We start from the raw sequence: 25,162 nt of genomic DNA, 5'->3' as shown, positions 1-25,162 counted from the left end.
TTTGGTGAGATGTCAACTGTGAATTTGCCTCTCATTTGCATGTTTGTTGGCTAATTTATGTCTCCAACTACTGTCCAACAGTGATGCCTTGTGAGATTCTGGTCTAAGAGAGAGAGAATGGTGTTCTCACATGCATATGAGTCAAGAAACACATTGCCATATGTTGATTTGTACGTTTTACCATCATGAGATCATTCTTTTTTTTGCTCAGAATAATTGCAGAAATGTGATTTAAAAAAGATTAATGTCACATGGTGTCATTTGTTGATATCATGACACCACAAATACATGATCAGCAGATTGTGTTGTGTTTTCTGATTCAATAGCATTTGAAATCCTTCTTCTAGCTCTCTTACCTTTGAAGTTATTGTAAAAAAAATACGATTTCAAGACGATTCAATGACCTTATAGAAAGAGAGATAGTAATTACAATAGTCTCTCAGACTTCTCTGAGGGCTCAACTAACAATGTTTATTTTTATTTATAAATGGCATTTTTATATAATAATTATCAGTGTACAGTCAGTGTTCCCATCTCTCACCCAATGACTGCTGGAATAGGCTCCAGCCCCATCATCACCCTTATATAGAATAAGTGGGTGTAGAAAATGAATGAAAAATGAATTATCTGGATGGCCTACATTAGCATCCATGTACAGTAGTTTTATTTAATGTAACAAACTGTTTGGCTGGAAAAAGTTGCATGATTTGTGATTTGCCTGTAGTATTGGAACCACTGAGCCACCAAGTGGGTGGTAAATGAGGAAGATCTTGTCCAGGATCTGTCAGAGCACAAGAAGATCAAAGTCATGGCAACACCACTTGCAGCATAATTGTTTGTAAGTGGGTTTGGATAGTCTGGATACTTCTTGACAAGTTGTCCAGTCGGCTGCTCCCATTTTTTGTTAGGGGTTGCCACAGCGGACACAGCCAGATCCGCACTGGTAGTTGGCACAAGTTTTACACCGGATGCCCTTCCTCACACAACTCCAGTGTTACCTGGAGAAACACACACAGCCGCTGGTGTTATAAAGAGGTCTCCTATCGAAGTACTAACTACTGACACAGAGCAGACCAGCTGCATCCTTCTTGACAAGTACACCTCACTATTTAGGCTTTGTGAAAAACCAGTTCTTTCCTGAATGCTGAACTACATGGTGGAAGCACTGTTCAACCAGTTACCCCATCACCCCATCCCCTGTTATTATTATTAATATTATTATTGTTCTTGTTATAAATAAAAGAAACATTGGGAGAACATGCAAACTCCACACAGAAAGGACCAGGGGGGAAGCGACCCCATGGTCTTCTTGCTGTGAGGCAATATTGCTAATCAATAACATAATGTTCAATGCTACACAGAATACGTTAATAATGCTCAGATTTAAAAGTGTAATTGTGTACAGAGATTTATAAATGACTCCCTTGGTTTTGCTACAACTCCTTCTTTCCTCACTCAACTTAAAATGGCAATTTCAGAAGGTAAAATTACACTTGCAAAGAGTTGATTCAACACTTCAGTGATTAAATATTTGAGTTATTTCTAACATTTGCTGAAATATTAGCCAATAGATATAAAACCACACAAGACTTCTCTGACCACCCGTCAGTAACACCTAACCAAAACCATTATGCAAGTGTAATTGTGGGTGTTACCTTTTGATACCTGCTGGTAGATTATAGAATGACCTTTATCTGATATTGGCTGGCCAGTGTTACAAGTGTGGTTCTCCATCTTTTGCATTTGGAGAAACAAACATTTGTCAGCGTTGCACCCATTGAGCCAAAACTCAACACATTCTCAAGAAATGTTAGTAAATCCACTATATCTTCACACTGAATGCTTGGTCTACTTGAGAGCTGATATGAATTCATTTCCTGAGGACAGGAAGTTGCCTTCACAGTTGTACAAAGCACCTATGTATGTCATGAGTGACACAAAGCAGAACCACGAGAGAAACCCCATGTGCACCAGCCAAACGTGAACAGTGCAGGGTGAAAGATATTCCCTTGTGCTCAGTCACTAATATATATTTGAATGAAGGGGCATAGAGCTGGAGCATATCCCAGTGGTCATAGGGCGTGAGGTATCACAGGGCCACATGTAGGCAGACAAACTGTCATTCACACACTGTCAATTTAATGTTTCCAGTTCACCTGACCTACATGTCTTTGGGAGTGAGAGGAAGCCGGAGCGCCCGGAGGGAACCCACGCAAACTCAGGTCATCCCTTGTGCTGTTTCTTTCAGTGATAAATACACGTGAGGTGACTAAGCTTCGAGAACAGTTTTATCGGTTTAGAGTAAATTAGTCCTTTCAATGCTCCCTCATCTTGGCTCTGCTTAAACCTTTCTCAACCCTTTTCCATTGATTGTCTTTGATCTTATTAAAAGGCTGATGCCATTATAGAAGAGGAAATGTTCAGATTATTGCACCACAATGTATGAGAGGATCCACACAACAAAACTTACAAATTAGCACTTTTATGGGCTGATTTACTAAATGTTTGCGTGTGTTTAAATGCCATAGCACTCCGGATGTGCGAATGCACAAAATAGCGCGTACTGTATATTTAGCAGGCTTGCCTTCGTGAATATGCAATTTGGTGTTTACCCACTTGAGTGTGCAAAATTGTGGGAGGGAACATACAAATAGGTGAGACTTGCACATGTAATATGATTTATCATGGTCAAAATGGAAATTTAGCAGGCACTGATAGCATCTGTATTTTTTTTAGATTTAAAACCACGGAATCACCTTGGGTCCTGGATGGCAACCACACAGGCATACATCTGGTCCAATCCCACATCTCTAAAATAACCATCTATCTTAGTCAGCCATTTAAAAGGTGGCTGTCCCCTTGGCCTTCTCTAGCTACTGGTGTTGTAAACACTCAGGCACCTGTGCACCCACAGAAATGAAAAAAAAAATGCACACATCCAGCAGCCACTCAGCTTTGTGTGTGCCTGATCTCATCAGGTCGCACCACAGTGGGTCCTGATTAGTATGTGTATGGGAGAACACTTAGGAAGGCCAGGGGCTGTGTGTTTTTCCAGGTAAAACTGGAGTTGTGCCAGGAAGAGATATATAAAACGTGTACCAAATCCCAATGCTGATCTGTACTGGATCCATTGTTAGCGACTATGAACAAATTGGTGACAACTGAAAAATATTATTGGGGTGCCATTTATGACTATGTTCTGATTTACACATAGGTGCCCGTTGAAACTTTTGTGGCACACTCGACGAGACAGGTCAGATCTGGGAATGTGTGCTGGTGCCACGCATCACCATATCAAACAAAACTGCACTGGGCCCTGGAAAGAAAGCAGTAGCCATCTAACTACCACAACTTAAAATGTGGGTGTCCCCTTGACCTTCTGCCCATGTGTTCAAAGAAACAAGACACATGGCCAAAATGTCACAGCTGACTTTTCATCACATTGGAAGATAGTCCTCATCTGAGTGTCCATAAGTTAAAGCACATTTGACATAAAATCATTCAGCGGTACCCAACAATCCTCCAAAGAGAGCGTACCAAAGACATCACGTTGTTGCCTTTGATCACTGGATAGCCTCCAAGTCTCACAACCAAACAGTAAGATACAAGAATTTAAAATAAGAATACAAAAAATGTTTTGCATGAGTTCTGTTATTTATCTACTAGCGCGTTGTCCATGGGGATCCATTGGCTCTAGATTGGGTGGCGTTTATAAACTAGGTAGCTGACATTTTTCAAGGGTGGTAATAAATGATGCAAAGTTTCTGTAATGAGTTGGAATGGTGTGTGATTCCAGAATGGTTTTAGAACCTTCGTCCTCAACTGTTTTTAGAAGAACTCAACCCTTTTATTTCCTGTTAATCACGTCATTTTAAATGATAATTTACTGTGTTAATGTATTTATAAATTGTTTAAGTTCTTGTTATTGTATACACACTATTATTATTAATATTATTATTAGCAATATTATTATTATCATTATTACTTCTATTTTGTCATTTGATTTTTAAATGGCCCACAATGGAAATAAGTGTTTTTACTTTCTTGTGTCATCTATGTAGTTTTAACATATTTACAATAATAATTCTAATCCAGTTACATTTTTTCAGCAAATCTGATTGGTTAATCGTGTTGAGATTTCAGACCGTATAATATTGGAGTAACAGTGGCAAAATATTCGACTGTTTCACATTTGAATGTATTACTTTGCGCCCTGGCCGGTGTTCTGACGAGATGTCATTCCTGTCCTCTGCGTAACTGCGGATGCACATGCATGCGCAATATTGTTGGGATGCAGAAGTATTGATTTATGCGATGAGACACACAATTCAACAGAACACCGGCTGCGCATGCTGCTAGCTGTTAGCACTGAGAGCAAGAGAAAGTCATATACAGCTGCTGCCGAAATGGGTGAATTTAAGCTACGATATGAAAGTATTGATGTGGATTCTGATACAGAATTACCTTTTCACATTTGATGGATTACTCTGCGCTCTGACTGCTGTTGGAGTGATGCTGCCTCGCGGTAAGCCTCACCGACCAAATTACCTACAGAAAAATAAATCGTGCAAACGATGGAATTGGATTAAAATGGGAATAATCCCCTTGTGTCTGATGATTTGCGGATGTTCATGCTGTTATACGGTCGCAAATATCAGTTTTAAAGCTCAATTTGTGACCATATAACCAGCATGAACATCCGCAAATCAGACACAACAGGGTTATTCCCTAAATATATAGATGACTTACCACCCCCTGCTGGATTGGCGTGTGAGTCCAGAATGTAATTATCAACATCCATTGTTAAGTGTTGTTAGCTAATATCCATATTAGTCCTATCAATGTTCCGTTTTTGCAGCATTCAACCTTGACCCAAAATTCATAAACATACCACAGTTTCTCCGTGAATGAAACCATACACATGCACACGTGCATGCACGTGCACACAGAGGCCACTTGGCTATTAATATAGGCTGTGGCTATTTGCACGGCGGCCGTGTCCATAACTCTCATTTGGCTATTTGCACGGCAAGACTCTGGTGGCAAAACTTGGAACTACTTGTATAAACAAACATACTGCATTCAAGATGTCAATGAAATGTCAATAACTCCATGAATATTTTTGGATTTTGATTATTTTTTTTAATTTGGCCATGTCCATAACTCTCATTTCAGTATTCACACGGCAAGACTCTGGTGGCAAAAGACCGACCCTATTCGAACGGCGGCCGTGTTCATAACTCTCATTTAATGCAGTATGTTTGTGTGACCATAGGACCTTCGTAGCCGGGACGGCGGTGGGATAGAACTCGGGCGGCTCGCACTAAAGACCATTCCTCTACCAGGTCAGCCAAAGGGGAATTCCCTGTTAGCCAAGCTAGCGGGAACGTCTTTTCAATAAGGACCCTGGACCTTCATCCCGCTACATTTGTTTATACAAGTAGTTCCAAGTTTTACCACCAGAGTCTTGCCATGCGAATAGCCAAATGAGAGTTATGGACACGGCGGCCGTGCGAATAGCCACTTCCATTAATATATTGATATGGTGGACCAGTGGCAGTGCTGTTGTTCCCTAACTATATTTAACACTTTCAAAAGTGTTAATTTAACACTCACCAGCATTTATATGGGAGCAAATTTGCTGTTTGATGTATCCTGATTTAAGCATGTTTTGGCCATTGGATGCTTGCTTCAATTTCGGTTTGTTTCAATGGGTGCATGCATGTGTATATCTTTTTGAAAGATTGCAAAGTTAAAATGTGATTTTTATTCTCTTCTGATTAAACTCGCTGACAAGTCTCACGTACTGTTTCAGAACTTTAGTAAAAAAAAATTTTTCCTCCTCAATAATGACGTAAATGATGATGGTGTTTTTCCATTTGCTGCCGTGGGTCAGATTATTGCTCCTCTGTGCCCCTCCTCGTGCTTTCTGTGATTAAATACCAAAGCGCGCTGCTCCTCTGGTCACACAGCTCACTTTACGCAGCCGACCTTACGTCATCCGGGGATTTAAACGTAAAACCATCAGCACCTCAACATGTATTCCAACAAAATCGAAGGCCCACGAAGAGGAAGATCATTTGACTCCATGAACATTGGCTTTGAAGAAAAACTTCTCAACAATGAGGTAAGTCTGAGTGGAAAAGGGGGTAAAAAGCAGAAATTTTGTGCTTTTGTTTGTTTGTTTCAGCAGTGGGGAGACTGGTGCAGGGGTAAAGAATAATGAGCCTTCACTTTGTCGTCAAGCAGATTAATTTAAGACGTGTGTTACTGCAGTATAATTTACGTCAAAGGGTTTAAGAGGGTCAGATGGAGGCACCGGTGAGTTTTACTGCGGCTGGTTTCGAAAAGCGACCTGCGCAAAGTAATTGCTAAAAGCTGACAAAAACAAATTGCAGCAGTACATGCGCTAAATTTATTTTATTTTATTTCATTTAATTTAATAACAATAAGAAGAAGAGTAACAATTATTATTATTTAGTGCCGGTTTCAAGGTTGCAAATGTGCAACAAGTGCACAAAAAAGTCATCTGAATTCTGAATAACATCAAATTAAGCCTGCAAATAAAATCCCACAGGTAATTGAACGGTACAGGATTATTAGCAAGTGAGGAATCGTCCAAACAAACAAACAACAACAAAAAAAATCGAACTGTACAATGAGATCTGGTGTCGTCTGAGGGAGCTAATAATAGGCTTCCCGCTGTCTAAATGAGATTGCTCTAAGGCGATTCTTTGAGACGGAGACAAGTTCATCTTCGTTAAACCGAGAGGAGCTGACCCCTGCAGAGAGACTCGAGGCGGTCTGCGCGCACTGATGCTTTCAGGGACAGTCAGGAGACTTCTGTGTCGGGCTCTGCTCACAAAGCGTGACGGGACCAACATGGTAGGCGCCACTCAAATCCACACATTAATGCCGCAAAGCCTGTTAGGCACAGCGCTTTATATGTAGTGCATGCTTCCATTATAATAATGGTGTAATATGAAAATAAACAGCTTAAATTAAATGTGTGTAAAAACATTTGCACTTTTTTTTCGTCTGCATTTCAATGTGAGAGCGCTGTCCGAGGTGCTGAAATAGAAGACGAGAAGGCGACGGCCACTTAAAAAGCGTCCCAATTTTTTAAGACTCTTTAAGCGCTTTAAGTCCTATCTGCCAATTTCCCTTGTTTTTGCTGATTTTTATGCGGTTTTTTTTTTTTTTTTTTGCCAGAGGATATTAAGAAGTTGTCCATTCACGTCATTACTTATTCCCTGATGTGTCACACGCGTGTGCTTCATTCATTATCTATCTATCTATCTATCTATCTATCTATCTATCATGAATCACTCACTAATCTTCAACCGCTAACTCCAGTTAAGGGTCACAGGGTCACAGGGGTTGGAGCCTATCCCAGCAGTCATAGGGTGTGAGGCGCACGGTACACCCTGGACAGGACACCAGTGTGTCGCAGGGCCATTTGATAATGAATCAGAACCAAAGACATACAATCGCTGCCTTACGGTGCATCCAGAAAGTATTCATAGCGCTTCCCTTTTTCCATATTTTATGTTACAGCCTTATTCCAAAATGGAGTAAATTAATTTTTTCCCCCTAAAAATTCTCCTCACAACACTTCATCATAAAAACATGAAAAAGTTTTTTTTTTTAAATGTTTGCAAATGTATTAAAAATAAAAAAAACGAAGAAATGATGATGATGAATACTTTATTTGAGCAAGTTAAAAACATTTATACATTGCGCACATTCATCTTTGAAGATCCATACATTACTCAAAGGGAGTAGAATGAAGTAAAACTTATATTTTCTACCCCCTTTCACATGTTTTATTTTCGACTACGCAGACAAGAATAAATAAAAAAAATTGTTGAGATCATATATACCTATATAAACACACACCTTGCATTATACATATCAACATGTATTTACATAAATACACTACCTCTATACACAAATACCCTTGCATACACCAATACACACACTAGATTCAATGAGATTTGACAATATAACACTTCTAACCCACATACATGCACCCATGGGCACCCAAGCCCATGCATGCATGCACGCACATTTACCTATATTCGATTAAACTTGATGATGTAATTTTTTCCTTTTTTTCCCCCTTTTTTTTCCCACATACATGCACCCATTTCCACATACATGCACCCATGCAACCCATGACCATGCATGCATGCACGTTTCCCTGTACTCAACATGACATAATAATATAACAGTTTTTTTTTCTTTTTTTCTTTTTTCCTTCCTTTTTCCCACACACGTATCATGGGCAACTTGTGTGCATTCATATTTCCCATACATTCATCATGACCAAATAATATAACAGTTTAGATCCACAAACATGCACACCTGTATGTATACTAAGAATTTTGTTATTCAGTTTCATATTTTTTTAATATTTTGAGTTTTAAATTTCTTTTGAATTGATGTACTGTAGTACATACTTTGATGTCCTCAGTTAGGTTATTCCATAAATCTACCCCATGTCTCGTAAGGCACATTTGTTTCATTGTTGTATGAGCACACTGTTTTTTTAAATTATATTTCCTTCTTAGATTGTAATCTCCCTCTCTTTCACTAAACAATTTTTGGAGGTTATCTGATAGTAGGTTTTGTTTCACTTTAAAAATAATTTGTAAAGTTTTAAGTTCTGCAAGATCTCTAAATTTTAGTATTTTGGATTGTAAAAACAGTGTACTCATATGATCTCTGAAGCCTACAATATGGATGATTCTTATTGCCCTTTTCTGTAACTTAAAAAGTGTGTCTACATTACTTTTATATGTATTACCCCATACCTCAATGCCATAGCTAATATATGGTAATATTAATGTGCAATAAATAATATATAAGGACTCCTGATCTAAGAAATGTTTGGCTTTCCCCATTATGGAAATACTTCTGGCCATTTTGGATTGTATGCTAGCAATGTGGGGTTTCCAGCACATCCTGTGATCGATTATTATTCCTAAAAATCTATGTTGGTTAACCCTTTCAATAGGAACCATGTCAATTTTAAGATTTACTTTTGTTTTCATTTCTCGGTTTCCAAAGAGCATTAATTTTGTCTTTGAAATATTAAGTGACAATTTATTACTATCAAACCAATTTTTTAATTTAATAATTTCTATTTGCATTTCGATCACAAGTTGTTCCAGGTTTTCCCCAGAACATACTATTGTTGTGTCATCAGCAAAGAGGATAAATTTCAGTTTTTCAGAGATGAATTGCAAGTCATTAATATAAATTTAAAAAAGTTTAGGTCCTAAAACGGACCCTTGTGGAACTCCACAATGTATCTGTTTAAACAAAGATTTATATTCTCCTATTTGTACATATTGTTGCCTGTTGTTTAAATAAGATTGGAGCCAATTTAGTGCAATACCCCTTATGCCAATTTTTTCCAATTTATGTAATAATATGTTGTGGTTAATAGTATCAAACGCCTTTTTTAAGTCAATGAAGATCGCCATTGTATGTTTCTTTTTATCAATATTATTTGTTATTTCTTCCACTAAATCAATTAAAGCTAAAGTTGTTCATCTATTTTTTCTGAAACCATACTGGTTATCATTTAATATCTTGAACTTTTCAATGTATTGATCTAACCGTACTGTATATAGTTTTTCTAAAATTTTTGAGAATTGAGATAACACAGATATAGGTCTATAATTTGAGAATAGATACTTATCTCCACTTTTATATATATAGGTGTAATTTTGGCAATCTTCATTTGACTTGGAAACTCTCCATTAATAAAAGATAAGTTATAGATATGACTTAGAGGTTTTGCAATTTCATTAATGACTTGTTTAATTATTGTAGTGTCCAACTTATTGCAATTTCCTGATTTTTTTTTGCCTTCAATTCATTAACAGTGTTTATTATTTTCATTTCGTCTGTTGCTGTTAGAAAGAATGAATTTGAGTTTACTTGTTCAGTACCTATTTCTGAGGCTGAATATGGCATTTTTATTTCAGCTGCCAATTCAATCAATCAATCAATTTTATTTATATAGCGCCAAATCACAACAAACAGTTGCCCCAAGGCGCCTTATATTGTAAGGCAAGGCCATACAATAATTACGTAAAAACCCTAACTGTCAAAACGACCCCCTGTGAGCAAGCACTTGGCGACAGTGGGAAGGAAAAACTCCCTTTTAACAGGAAGAAACCTCCAGCAGCACCAGGCTCAGGGAGGGGCAGTCTTCTGCTGGGACTGGTTGGGGCTGAGGGAGAGAACCAGGAAAAAGACATGCTGTGGAGGGGAGCAGAGATCAATCACTAATGATTAAATGCAGAGTGGTGCATACAGAGCAAAAAGAGAAAGAAACACTCAGTGCATCATGGGAACCCCCCAGCAGTCTAAGTCTATAGCAGCATAACTAAGGGATGGTTCAGGGTTCTGGCCCTATATTGACAAAATAATGATTAAATGCATTTACTAGCTCTTCGTTGTTATAGATCTTTTTATCACTGTCAATGAAATAGTCCGGCAAGGTACTACGGTTCTCCTTTTTCCTGATGACACTATTTATTACATTCCAGAGGCCTTTAATATTTCCCTTGTTTTGTTCTAGTTGTGTTTTATAATACATCTTTTTACAATTTCTTAATACACATCAACTTATTTTTATATATTGTATATTTATTTTCTGTTTCGATTGTTCTTTCTTTAATAAATACCCTGTATAGCCAGTTTTTCTTTTTACAGGCATTAATTAAACTGCTTGTCATCCATGGGTTGGTTTTAGCTTGTTGTTTGATTTGGATTGATTTCACAGGGCAACATTGATCATAGAAAGTCAAAAATGTATTCAAAATAGTGTTATAAGCCGAGTTAACCTCAGTTTCATCTAATATTACTTTCCAGTCTTGTTTTAATAGACTTTGTTTGAATATCATTATTGATTCATTTGTTTTTACTCTTATGAAATTAGTAATCTTAATATTTTTCTTGGCTTTCCTATAGTTATAACTTATTTTCATAGTTAAAAATACTGGTAAGTGGTCACTTATATCGTTTATTAATATGCCACTGGAAATGTCATTGTTTAATATGTTAGTGAAGATATTATCAATTAGTGATGAACTCTGTGCAGTGATCTGGTTGGTTTAGTTATTTTTGGATGGAATGACAAGCTATACATAGTATCTATAAAATTTTCCGTAGGCTTATGTGTACTCATTTTTAATAAATCTATGTTAAAATCCCCACATATAAAAACATCTTTATGTTCCATTTTCGTATACAAGTTATGCATTAGATCCGTAAACATTTCAATACTTGATCCAGGAGATCTGTAAACACACGTAATCAATATATTTTTTCTGTTTTCCATTATCAATTCAATTGTCATACACTCCATAATATCATCAATAGCCAATGTCATGTTGTCAATCTGTTTTGCATGTAAGTTTTTATCCACATATAATGCCACACCACCTCCATTTTTTTTATTTCTGCTCTGTGCAAACATCTCATAATCTTCTAACATAAAGTTGTTTGTTTCATCATTTTTTATCCAAGTTTCTGAAATTGCTAATACATTAAACAAAGTACCCAATTGGTTCAAGTAATCTTTTATCTTTTCAAAATTTGCATGAAGGCTGCGACTATTGAAGTGGACAATTGACAACATCTCATTAGGTTTATTCTGAGTTGGTATTTGCTGGTCTTGATAATACATGCAGTCATCATTTATGTCATTATAAAAGTTTATATCCGGGTCGACTTCATCTATAACATGTTGCATTTTAGATTCACTACATTCAAAAGTTTTAAATTGCATTTCTTGGTTTTGTACTTTCATTGTCCTCTATGGGCAGGGAATTGTTAATATTTAATTTGTCATTTTGAATTGAAGGTAAAACTATCTAGATTTTTTATTTATATTTAATTTTTTAATTGTATTTGTTCATTTCATGTTCTTCTTTGATGCATAGTACCTTAGCTTCTTCTGGTGTACCTAATAGTTTTATGTAGACTGCATCACGTGAAATCACGTGTACATAAGTATTCACACCCTTTGCTCAATATTTTGTTGATGCACCTTTAGCAGCAATTACAGTCACCTCAAGTCTTCTTGAATATGATGCCACAAGCTTGGTGCACCTATCTTTGGGCAGTTTTGTCCATTTCTCTTTGCAGCACCTCTCAAGCTCCATCAGGTTGGATGGGGAGCATCGGTGCACAGCCATTTTCAGATCGCTCCAGAGATGTTCATTCAGATTCAGGTCTGGGCTCTGGCTGGGCCACTCAAGAACATTCACAGAGTTGTCCTGAAGCCACTCCATTGATATCTTGGCTGTGTGTTTAGGGTCATTGTCCTGCTGAAAGATGAACTGTCACCCCAGTCTGAGATCAAGGGCACTATGGAGCAGGTTTTCATCCAGGATGCCTCTGTACATTGCTGCATTCATCTTTCACTCAATCCTGACTAGTCTCTCAATTCCTGACATTGAAAGACATCCCCACAGCATGATGCTGCCACCACCATGCTTCACTGTAGCGATGATGCCTTGTTTCCTGCAAAAATGACACCTGACATTCACGCCAAAGAGTTCAATCTTTATCTCATCAGACCAGAGAATTTTGTTTCTCATGGTCTGAGAGTCCTTCAGGTGCCTTTTGGCAAACACCAGGTGGGCTACCATGTGCCTTTTACTAAGGAGTGGCTTCCACTCTACCATACAGGCCTGATTGGTGGATTGCTGCAGAGATGGTTGTCCTTCTGGAAGGTTCTCCTCTCTCCACAGAGGAATGCTGGAACTCTGACAGAGTGACCATCAGGTTTTTGGTCACCTCTTTGACTAAGGCCCTTCTCCTCGATCACTCAGTTTAGATGGGCGGCCAGCTCTAGGAAGAGTCCTGGTGGATCTGAACTTCTTCCATTTGTGGATCATGGGGACAACTGTGCTCATTAGGACCTTCAAAACAACAGAAATGTTTCTGTACCCTTCCCCAGATTTATGCCTCAAGACAATCCTGTCTCAGAGGTCTACAGACAATTCCTTTGACTTCATGCCTGGTTTCTAACATGCACCGTCAACTGTGGGACCTTATATGTAGACAGGTGTGTGCCTTTCCAAATCATGTCCAATCAACTGAATTTACTTCATGTGGACTCTAATTAAACTGTAGAAACATCTCGTGGGTGATCAATGGAAACAGGATGCACCTGAGCTCAATTTTGAGTTTCATGGCAAAGGCTGTGAATACTTATGTGCATGTGATTTCTTAGGGTTTTTTTTTTTTATTATTTTTAATAAATTTACAAAAATCAAGAAACCTTTTTTCCACATTGTCATTATGGGGCATTGTGTGTAGAATTTTGAGGAAAGAAATGAATTTCTTCTATTTTGGAATAAGGCTGTAGCATAAAAATGTGGAAAGTGAAGCTCTGTGAATACTTTCTAGGTGCACTGTATTTCATGAATAACTTTCATTAGCTGCACAGTAGATATTGAATTAAATAAAATATTTTCCTTGCGCAAAGAAGCCGGTACAGTTCATTTCTTTTTCTTTGTAATAGTATGATACTTTAGTAGGATGGTCACTTAATTTGTTAATTTGTTAACTAATTAATTACTTAGGTAATTATTATTTAATTATTCATCTCAGTCAATAAAGAATTAGACTATATATACACACAAATATACGGTATAGAAAATTCACAATTTTCTTTCAATCCCTTTTTCCATTTCATCCAAAACATCCCTCCAATACTTGGATGAAAGTGAGAAACATACAATAAATTGCAATTTGTTTTTCCCGTTTAAACAACCAAGTTTTGTTGGTCCGGAGAGAGAGAGAGAGAGCTGATTTCACAATTCTTAGAACAATAATAAGAGGTAGAAAAATGTGTGTGTGTGTGTGTCTGTATGTATATATATGTATATATATATATATATATATATATATATATATATATATATACTCAACAAAAATATAAACGCAACACTTTTGGTTTTGCTCCCATTTTGTATGAGATGAACTCAAAGATCTAAAACTTTTTCCACATACACAATATCACCATTTCCCTCAAATATTGTTCACAAACCAGTCGAAATCTGTGATAATGAGCACTTCTCCTTTGCTGAGATAATCCATCCCACCTCACAGGTGTGCCATATCAGGATGCTGATTAGATACCATGATTAGTGCACAGGTGTGCCTTAGACTGCCCACAATAAAAGGCCACTCTGAAAGGTGCAGTTTTGTTTTATTGGGGGGGGATACCAGTCAGTATCTGGTGTGACCACCATTTGCCTCATGCAGTGCAACACATCTCCTTCGCATAGAGTTGATCAGGTTGTCAATTGTGGCCTGTGGAATGTTGGTCCACTCCTCTTCAATGGCTGTGTGAAGTTGCTGGATATTGGCAGGAACTGGTACACGCTGTTGTATACGTCGGTCCAGAGCATCCCAAACATGCTCAATGGGTGACATGTCCGGTGAGTATGCCTGCCATGCAAGAACTGGGACAATTTCAGCTTCCAAGAATTGTGTACAGATCCTTGCAACATGGGGCCGTGCATTATCCTGCTGCAACATGAGGTGATGTTCTTGGATGTATGGCACAACAATGGGCCTCAGGATCTCGTCACGGTATCTCTGTGCATTCAAAATGCCATCAATAAAATGCACCTGTGTTCTTCGTCCATAACAGACGCCTGCCCATACCATAACCCCACCGCCACCATGGGACACTCGATCCACAACATTGACATCAGAAAACCGCTCACCCACACGACGCCACACACGCTGTCTGCCATCTGCCCTGAACAGTGTGAACCGGGATTCATCCATGAAGAGAACACCTCTCCAACATGCCAAACACCAGCGAATGTGAGCATTTGCCCACTCAAGTCGGTTACGACGACGAACTGGAGTCAGGTCGAGACCCCGATGAGGACGACGAGCATGCAGATGAGCTTCCCTGAGACGGTTTCTGACAGTTTGTGCAGAAATTCTTTGGTTATGCAAACTGATTGTTTCAGCAGCTGTCCGAGTGGCTGGTCTCAGACGATCTTGGAGGTGAACATGCTGGATGTGTTTTGGTCCTGGGCTGGTGTGGTTACATGTGGTCTGCGGTTGTAAGGCTGGTTGGATGTACTGCCAGATTCTCTGAAATGCCTTTGGAGATGGCTTATGGTAGAGAAATGAACATTCAATACACGAGCAACAGCTCTGGTTGACATTCCTGCTGTCAGCATGCCAATTGCACGCTCCCTCAAATCTTGCAACATCTATGGCATTGTGCTGTGTGATAAAACTGCACCTTTCAGAGTGGCCTTTTATTGTGGACAGTCTAAGGCACACCTGTGCACTAATCATGGTGTCTAATCAGCATCTTGATATGGCACACCTGTGAGGTGGGATGGATTATCTCAGCAAAGGAGAAGTGCTCACTATCACAGATTTAGACTGGTTTGTGAACAATATTTGAGGGAAATGGTGATACTGTGTATGTGGAAAAAGTTTTAGATCTTTGAGTTCATCTCATACAAAATGGGAGCAACACCAAAAGTGTTGCGTTTATATTTTTGTTGAGTGTATATGGTGAATATCTTCTCACATTACATTAAAAGAGCAAGTGTCTTGTTTGACGGTGACATTTTGTTGCTATGCAAATAAAAAGCCTAATTATTTATGATTGTTTTCAGATAAACAAATCGACCTTCACAAAAATTGAAGAGAATACAGAAAAGAATAATACATCTGAGAAAGGAAGAGCAACCATCATCTTTTCTCTGAAGAATGAAGTGGGAGGTCTTGTGAAGGCACTCAAACTCTTCCAAGTATGGCCCAACCTATTATACTGGCTCCTGTTCCTATTCACACAAAATCATTGATGCACAGCAGACAGGACACAGAGGGAAACACTTTTCCTACAATCTATCATTGCTTTCCTCCTATGAAGTGCTTCCCTTGTGTTTTCTGTTAAGCATCATTTCTTTTTAGCACACACAAGCACCATGAGTACCAGTTATGTGCATGCCTGCCTATTCATTAATTTATCAGTTTATTAATTTACAATGTCTATAACATAAAATATCAAGCTGTATGTTTGTTAGTATTTCTTCTTTATGTTTTTATGATAATACTTCAGATTTCACACAAGAAAGGTCAATGTTGTCCAGAAAAGTAAATACTAATTTGCAATTTTGTTTTGTTTTTAACAGTGTATTTAAGTGGTAATGAAAGTAACGTTTTGTTGTTTTTTTTTACCCCCAGGAAAATCATGTTAACCTTGTACACATAGAGTCCAGAAAATCTAAAAGACGCAACTCTGAGTTTGAAATCTTTGTTGACTGTGACAGCAACCATGAACAACTGAATGAAATCATTCATCTCCTCCGTAAGCATGTAAACATAGTGGAGATGGAGCCTCCAGATAACTCCTGTCTACATGAGGAAGGTAAGTGATGAGCGTGTGAAATATGATGTCCACTAAATAAAATATTACAGCTGTTTAGGGCAGCACGGTGGATGACTGGTTAGCTTTGTTGCCTCACAGTAAGAAGTTCATGGGGTTGCTTCCCACCTGGTCCGTTGTGTGTGAAGTTTGCATGTTCTCCCGATTTTATGGGTGTTTGTGTGAGTTTCCTCCCACTTCCAAAGACATGCAGGTTAGGTGAATTTCTGACTGAATAAGAGGGTAGAGAGAAAGAAGAATAGATTGTCAGTACAAAATTTATTTTTCCTCTTTTCAGACACATATAATGTACCATGGTTCCCAAAGAAGATTTCAGACTTGGACAAGTGTGCTAACCGTGTCCTGATGTATGGCTCTGAGCTGGACGCTGACCATCCGGTATGTAGTGGGCACGTACAATTTAATTTTAAACACTTAAGCCCTAGACCCTATTTCACCAAACTCACATACCCATACATTATGATTTATTTCTCAGCTTGTACAAGGTCAAAAATGCAAAAGTTTGGATCAGCTAAAAGACAGGTCCTAGGGGATGTTGTGGATGCAAAAAAATTGAAAGTAAATAATACTTGGTAGGAGTAAATGAGGTTTTTTCCCAAAAAATGAATTCCGATTTACGAGGTCTGTCCATAAAGTATAGGTCCTTTTTATTTTTTTCAAAAACTATATGGATTTCATTCATATGTTTTTACGTCAGACATGCTTGAACCCTCGTCCGCATGCATGAGTTTTTCCACGCCTGTCGGTGACGTCATTCGCCTGTGAGCACTCCTTGTGGGAGGAGTCGTCCAGCCCCTCGTCGGAATTCCTTTGTCTGAGAAGTTGCTGAGAGACTGGCGCTTTGTTTGATCAAAATTTTTTCTAAACCTGTGAGACACTTCGAAGTGGACATGGTTCGAAAAATTAAGCTGGTTTTCAGTGAAAATTTTAACGGCTGATGAGAGATTTTGAGGTGACACTGTCGCTTTAAGGACTTCCCACAGTGCGAGACGTCGCACAGCGCTCTCAGGCGGCGTCATCAGCCTGTTTCAAGCTGAAAACCTCCACATTTCAGGCTCTATTGATCCAGGACGTCGTGAGAGAACAGAGAAGTTTCAGAAGAAGTCGGTTTCAGCATTTTATCCGGATATTCCACTGTTAAAGGAGATTTTTTTAATGCACGACGTGCGGACGGGTCCGCGCGTCGGCTCGCAGCCGCCGCGACGCTCCGCCACAGCAAAAACACCTCTGTTGGAAGCCTTAAGGACAAGTTGGAACATGTCCAGCTGTTAAACAATTTCTCATATACTCACTCCACTGAAAGCCATCAAAAGCCGCCTGGATTTTACAAATGGTTATCAACACGGAGGTGTTTTTCCTGTACCGCCGCTCCGCGCCGGCTGCGTCCCGACGCGCGGACCCGTCCGCACGTCTTTCATTAAAAAAATCTCCTTTAACAGTGGAATATCCGGATAAAATGCTGAAACCGACTTCTTCTGAAACTTCTCTGTTCTCTCACGACGTCCTGGATCAATAGAGCCTGAAATGTGGAGGTTTTCAGCTTGAAACAGGCTGATGACGCCGCCTGAGAGCGCAGCGCGACGTCTCGCACCGTGGGAAGTCCTTAAAGCGACAGTGTCACCTCAAAATCTCGACAGGCTGGACGACTCCTCCCACAAGGAGTGCTCACAGGTGAATGACGTCACCGACAGGCGTGGAAAAACTCACGCATGCGCACGAGGGTTCATGCATGTCTGACGTAAAAACATATGAATGAAATCCATATAGTTTTTGAAAAAAATAAAAAGGACCTATACTTTATGGACAGCCCTCGTATGTCTATTTGCTCGTTAGTTAATTTGTGATTGAAGTGGATACTTTTGTAGAGGAGACTTCACTTGACATTTTGATGTACGAGGTCTGTCCAAAAAGTATCGGACCTTTTTATTTTTTTCAAAAACCATATGGATTTGAATCACGTGTGATTGCATCAGCCAAGCTTGAACCTTCGTGCGCATGCGTGAGTTTTTTCACGCCTGTCGGTTGCATCATTCGCCTGTGAGCAGGCTTTGTGTGAGCAGTGGTCCACCCCTCTCGGCGGATTTTTATTGCGAATAAATGTCTGAACGATTTGGAGCTTTGCTGCATCAAATTTTTCCAGAAACTGTGAGAGACCTCCAGCTGGACACCATTTGGAAAATTTAGATGGCTTTCAGTGACGATTTTATGGGGATTACACAGATTAAGGAGTGCTCCAGCCGGTTTAAAGACCGCCCAGAGCATCTGAGAGCGTGGCGCGCTCCGAGCGCCGATCGACAGGGTCAAACCCTACTCAAACAACCAGATCATTTCCAACGTGAAGGCTTTGTTGATCCGGGACGTCGTCTAACTTTCACAAAAAAGGCAGAAGGCGTGGACATCAGCACTTTTTCGGCACATTCTACTGTTGTTTTTTTTCATGGAAAGAGAAGCGGAGGATTGCGCCACCATGCCGCTCATGGCGCCCTAACCCTAACTCCTGTAACAGTAGAATGTGCTGAAAAAGTACTGATGTCCACGCCTTCTGCCTTTTTTGTGAAAGTTAGACGACGTCCCGGATCAACAAAGCCTTCACAATGGAAATGATCTGGTTGTTTGAGCGGGATTTGAGCCTGTCGATCGGCGCTCGGAGCGCGCCGCGCTCTCAGACACTGTGGGCGGTCTTTAAACCAGCTGGAGCACTCCTTAATCTGTGTAATCCCCATAAAATCGTCACTGAAAGCCATCTGAATTTTCTGAATGGTGTCCACCTGGAGATCTCTCACAGTTTCTGGAAAAATTTGATGCAGCAAAGCTCCAAATCGTTCAGACATTTATTCGCAATAACAATCTGACGAGAGGGGTGGACCACTGCTCACACAAAGCCTGCTCACAGGCGAATGATGCAACCGACAAGCGTGAAAAAACTCACGCATGCGCACGAAGGTTCAAGCTTGGCTGATGCAATCACACGTGATTCAAATCCATATGGTTTTTGCAAAAAATAAAAAGGTACGATACTTTTTGGACAGACCTCGTATAATAAGTGTATGTTGGTGTCAGCATTGGTTATTTATGAGTGTTCAAATGTTTCAAAACAGGGCAAGTCCCCAAATTTGGGGACTCTAGAGTTTAAGAGGTTAAAATACCAGTGTTTTATGTTTCAATCCTCCTCGTATCCTGTATGATTTCTCCCAACAGGGGTTCAAGGACAATGTGTACAGGAAAAGGAGGAAGTATTTTGCAGATCTTGCCATGGCCTACAAACAGTGAGTTATTGAGCTTATTTTAGTTTGGAAATCATAGTTGTTGTTGTTTCTTTAATATGTATATCTAGTGACATAATTGCTGTGCTGTTCCAGTGGGGATCCTATTCCTCGTATTGAGTTCACTGTGGAGGAAGTGAAGACTTGGGGAGTCGTACACAGGGAGCTCAACAAGCTGTACCCCACCCACGCCTGTCGAGAGTACTTAAAGAACTTGCCCCTGCTCTCCAAATACTGTGAATGTCGGGAGGACAACATTCCTCAACTGGAAGATGTCTCACGCTTCCTCAGAGGTCAGTGTCATTTCCTCAACAAAACATAATTGTATGATGTGTAACTGGTTTTATTTGACTTGTCAGTTTCATTGGTATATATTCATGTTTGACATGTCTCCTCAGAACGTACCGGCTTTACCATTAGGCCTGTTGCGGGTTACCTCTCCCCTCGTGACTTCCTAGCTGGTTTGGCTTTTCGTGTTTTCCACTGTACCCAGTATGTGCGCCACAGCTCAGACCCATTATACACCCCAGAGCCGTAAGTACACTGTAAACCTCAATGAATTAGTTGAATTCAAACCATTTGAGGAAACCGATTGCCTTAAACCATTTGAGTTTGCCAACTTAAATAAAATAATTTTCAAAAATTTAATTGTTAAAGTTTTAGTAACTTAACAATTTATAGTTGATTGAACTTAAGTAAATCTAGTTTATGTTTTTCAATAAAAAAGTGACATAAATTTCTGCCTAAAAAAATTTGCATTACATTTTGGATTAGATTTTTTGATGTATTCTTTGGTTTACTTGTTGACTCTACGTTGTATTGTTATGACTCTGCCCATTTGTTCCCCTCGGGACGTGAACTCACGATCATGGAAGTCAAACTCTCTAACTAAAAGGCTAAAACCCAGGGCTCTGGCCTTGTGACCAGAGAATTCTTTTGAGCTGTTGGGAGTGAGGTTTACTAACTACATATGCACAGCGACACCTGCTGGCCTCCGTTACATAAACTCAATTAAAATGAGTGAATGGAATGCACTGGAAATACATCACCAACACTTAAATGCCCCAGAACTTGAAATGCACTTAAAGGAACTGAGTTGTTATGACAATTCTTTTTTGAGTTGTTTAATTAATGGAAATGAGTGACTATTTTCAAAGTTTGAGTTACATTAACTTAATTATTGTATTAAAATGGAGTGTTCGGTTTAACAGTGTACAGCATTGTGCCAAAAGTCACAAGAAGCTGTGAACTCTAATGGTCTGTTATTTTTTAACATTTAGAGACACATGCCACGAGCTGCTGGGTCACGTCCCATTGCTAGCAGAACCTAGTTTCGCCCAGTTTTCTCAGGAGATTGGCCTTGCTTCACTTGGGGCCTCAGATGACTCAGTCCAGAAACTAGCCACAGTAAGTGACACAGCTGCTCAGGTAAATTTAACCACATTTAACATGGATATCATCACTTTGGCCATTTATTTCCTCCTTGTTGCAGTGCTATTTCTTTACGGTGGAGTTTGGCTTATGCAAACAGGAAGGGCAGCTACGAGCATATGGAGCAGGCCTGCTATCATCCGTCAGTGAGCTTAAGGTAATGGTATTGTCAGAGGGACATTGCATTATCCTCCTCCTATTATTTTTTTTAAACATGAACAAGCAGTGGAAAGCAGAATAGGTAGCTCAGTGGGCAGGAGTTGGATGACCAAAATGTAGACCTGTGTTTGATTTCCAGTCATGGTACATGTTTTGTGTTTTTGAACAAGACGCTTCATCTGCTTTGTTCCAGTCCACCCAGCTGTAAATGGATATCATCCTTGGTAGGGAAAAGTAACCTGGATGGGACAAAAGTCCATCTCAGTCAATCTGTTCATGTTATGCAGACGTTTAAGTGAGACTACACTACAGTAATTGTTGGTGTATATAGGGCCCCCTCTGTCTTATAAAACTTATGCACAACAAAATACTGTCTCAATACACAGGACAGAGACAGTATTACTGTGCATCTGGAAAGTATTCACAGCACTTCACCTTTTCCACATTTTGTTATGTTACACCTTTTTCTAAAATGGATTAAATTGAATTTTGGTAAATTTCATTTTGGCAAATTCCAGGCGGCTGTTATGTGCCTTTTACTAAGGAGTGGCTTCCATCTGGCCACCCTACCATACAGGCCTGATTGGTGGATTGCTGCTTAGATGGTTGACCTTATGGAAGGTTCTCCTCTCTCCACAGAGGAATGCTGGAGCTCTGACAGAGTGACCATCAGGGTCTTCTCCTATCACTGCACAGTTTAGATGGGCAGCCAGCTGAGTGCTGGTGGATCTGAAGTTCTTCCATTTACGGATCATGGAGGCCACTGTGGTCACTGGGACCTTCAAAGAAGCAGTAATGTTTCTGTACCTTTGCCCAGATTTGTACCTCAAGACAATCCTGTCTCAGAGGCCTTCCTTCGACTTCATGCTTGGTTTGTGCTCTGACATGCACTGTCAACTGTGGGATCTTATATGTAGAAAGGTGTGTGTCTTTTCCAAATCATGGCCAGTCAACTGAATTTACCCCAGATGGACTCCACTTAAACTGTAGAAACATCTCAAGGATGGTCAGTGGAAACAGGATGCACCACGTGATTTCTTAGGATTATTTTTGATTAAGAAATTTGTAAAAAAAAAAAAAAAAAAAAAAAACCTTTTTCACATGAAATGAAAAAGTAAATGAATTTCATACATTAAATACATTTGGAATAAGGCAGTAGCATTAAAAATGTGGAAAAAGTGCAACACTGTGAATACTTTGTGCACTGTGTATAAAAAAGAAATATATTTTCCATTATCTCATTGTCCATAGCTAGCATTATGATAGCCCTGCGTAATTATACACCAGTAACCTAATCTTGTCCTGAAATCTTGTGATAGTTCCTGAGATCCCACGGCAATACTAGTATTGGATTTGAATTCAGTATTGGCAGATCTACATGAGTGTGTGTGGTGGTGTTGGGGGGGCTTGCTTGATCTGGACCTAGTTTCAAGGGCCCTGCTACATCTGCTTCATAGTAATGACTGCAGGGATAAAAACCAGCACCAGTGGGCCTCTGGGCCTACATAGGACTTATTTTTGTTTTTCTTCAAAAGCAATGCACAAGTGAATCAATCAAAGTCCTTTCATGCATGTGACTGGAAAACACTTTTTGCACTGGATGAAAAGAGTGCAAAACTTACGTTACATACGTTCCACTTTTCTTATATATTGTAGAAGATTCCCTGAAATAAATCATGTTTTTAAAGGTGAGAGGTGGTGGCACATTTGACTTATTTCTACTTATATGTAAATATTTAATGTTTCAGGCACATCTGGTGCACCTAAAACCTTTGTACAGTACAGTATTTGATCCAGATGTGCACTATTGTGTACATACAACTTTCTTATGTTTTCCACTTGCAGCATGCACTCTCTGGTAATGCACGGATAACGCCTTTTGACCCTAAAGTTACATCCAAACAAGAATGCATCATCACAACATTTCAGGATGTCTACTTTGTATCAGACAGCTTTGAGGAAGCCAAAGTCAAGATGAGGTGAGATGTGCAGGCTAATGGGCGTCATTCATCACATATTAAAATTACAATTTGAAGTATCATTGAACATCATTATCAGCCAGTGCTATATCTATTTCAGAGAATTTGCCAAGACCATCAAGCGTCCCTTCACAGTACGCTACAACCCTTACACCCAGAGCGTGGACGTGCTAAAAGATACTCCCAGCATCAACAGTGTGGTGGACGAGCTTCGGCATGAGCTTGACCTCGTCAGTGACGCCCTCAACCGACTCAACAAGCACCTGGGTGTCTGAGTGTTCATGTCCTATTGCAATCCAGCAATCCTCACCTCTTCGCCCCCAAGTACGGCTTACACATCGCCCTTCATCTGTGCAAAAAACATGCACTGCTTTTAAAAATGCACTCTTGTCCCCTCTGCATGATTTATAGCTTACATAATCCAAACTGGTACATTATATCTATCAGTATGCTACACAAAGACAAGGACTGAGACACATTTGCTTCAGTTTATTTGGCTAATTTGGCTTCTATTTTGCAGACAGTTAATGTGCTTTAATGGACAGAACAGCCCTTTTGAACTATCCCAGCTGTTACAAAATATTGTTCCCCCTCCCGTTGTTAACTCAGCTATTTTATATGTGGATTTGTTTTGTATTTTATTTTATTATCATACTTTGCATTTAATCCTTCTCACTTCAGTGATATGTATCTACTAATATAACCAACAGGCTGTTCTTGAAATGGAGCAATATCGCTACCTGGTGGACATTTACTGTTATTACAGGTACAATGTAGTTTCACCAAGAGATCTAGTAAAGTATATTTTATTTGTATACTATTGGTGAAAGCATTGTGTTGCTTTTGTGTGTGTTATTGAGCAAAATTGTGATGTTAAATATTGTAAGAAAAATTTCATGACTAGATCCACAAACATTTCATTTTTTGGAGTGTTAAATGAACAGTGAACCAATTCCATGTGATCCCATTCAAAACAGTGCTAAACCAGGTCTATCAGGTTGTAAGAGTTAATTTACTCTATAATAGTGTTGACCTAACACTATATATTTGACTGGGACCATATGCATTTACCGCAGTGTTAATTAACACTGAAAACAGTACTGTGAAATCTGCCCCAGTGTACTTTGCAGTGGTTATTTCAAATGTCTCCTTTTATGTGAGCATATACACAGCACACGTAACAGTCAAAACATTTTTCAGCTGTACAGAAGTAGTAGATTATCATACTATTGAAATAAAATAAAATATTCATGGTGTCTTCACACGGTGTCATATTGTTTTTGGGAGGAAATACATGCTTGTGAATTATTATTTACTGTGTGTGGTGGTGTTTCTTTGCTATTGATTGGCTTGGAATGGCAAAGCACTGTTTTTGTGCCCATATCTCCAGCATTAAAAGAAATTTCAATTAAATGAAGATCACATAGTAGGTCAGAAAATGTGCCCATGCTCCCGATAGTTTCAGAGCTTTATGAGTTTTCTACTTTAGTTAATCCAAAACCTGCCCAACATACCAAAATGAAACATAAAACATCACATACAAGACCTCAGTGTATTTTTAATTTTATAATATAATATAATACAGATGCATCTAAAAATGTGAATACTGGGAATAATTTCAATATTTTTGTCAGTTGTTTCAGAACATGAAAATTTTGTGTGTTTTAAATGCATTACATATAAACTAAAATGTTTCAAGTTTCTCTCTCTCTCTCTCTATATATATATATATATTTAATTACAACAAGTCAAGCGTGAGAGCATGCGCTGGTGCTGTGCTTTGCCACATCCACATCACCAAGGAACCGGCTTTGGTCCTGAATGACAACCATCCAGACAGACAAACGGTCCATTCCCACATTTCTAAAATA

At 39.2% G+C, this 25,162-nt stretch overlaps 1 protein-coding gene across 1 annotated transcript; it reads left to right on the top strand.

The window, feature by feature from the left end:
* The first annotated feature begins 5,968 nt into the window (after positions 1 to 5,968).
* On the top strand, positions 5,969 to 24,553 carry tph1a (tryptophan hydroxylase 1 (tryptophan 5-monooxygenase) a). The gene is made up of 11 exons (XM_034176328.1): positions 5,969 to 6,127; positions 15,687 to 15,821; positions 16,258 to 16,441; positions 16,737 to 16,837; positions 19,658 to 19,725; positions 19,819 to 20,015; positions 20,121 to 20,256; positions 21,003 to 21,129; positions 21,215 to 21,310; positions 23,158 to 23,291; positions 23,392 to 24,553. Exons 1-11 carry the CDS (start codon positions 6,038 to 6,040, stop codon positions 23,564 to 23,566), a joined length of 1,443 nt encoding a protein of 480 aa, XP_034032219.1. The 5' UTR covers positions 5,969 to 6,037; the 3' UTR covers positions 23,567 to 24,553.
* Positions 24,554 to 25,162: the final 609 nt, after the last annotated feature.

The sequence above is a fragment of the Thalassophryne amazonica genome, chromosome 8 (genome assembly GCF_902500255.1).
Source record: "Thalassophryne amazonica chromosome 8, fThaAma1.1, whole genome shotgun sequence".
NCBI lineage: Eukaryota > Metazoa > Chordata > Actinopteri > Batrachoidiformes > Batrachoididae > Thalassophryne > Thalassophryne amazonica.
Note: the sequence above shows the minus strand (reverse complement) of the source record. Positions and strands in the feature narration are given on the sequence as shown.

Bases quoted from the DNA above. Each gene is read 5' to 3' on its own strand.
- tph1a (XM_034176328.1), top strand. From the start codon at position 6,038: ATGTATTCCAACAAAATCGAAGGCCCACGAAGAGGAAGATCATTTGAC. The intron at 21,130-21,214 runs GTAAGTGACACA...TCCTTGTTGCAG, and splicing joins CAGTCCAGAAACTAGCCACA to TGCTATTTCTTTACGGTGGA. The intron at 21,311-23,157 runs GTAATGGTATTG...TTCCACTTGCAG, and splicing joins CATCCGTCAGTGAGCTTAAG to CATGCACTCTCTGGTAATGC.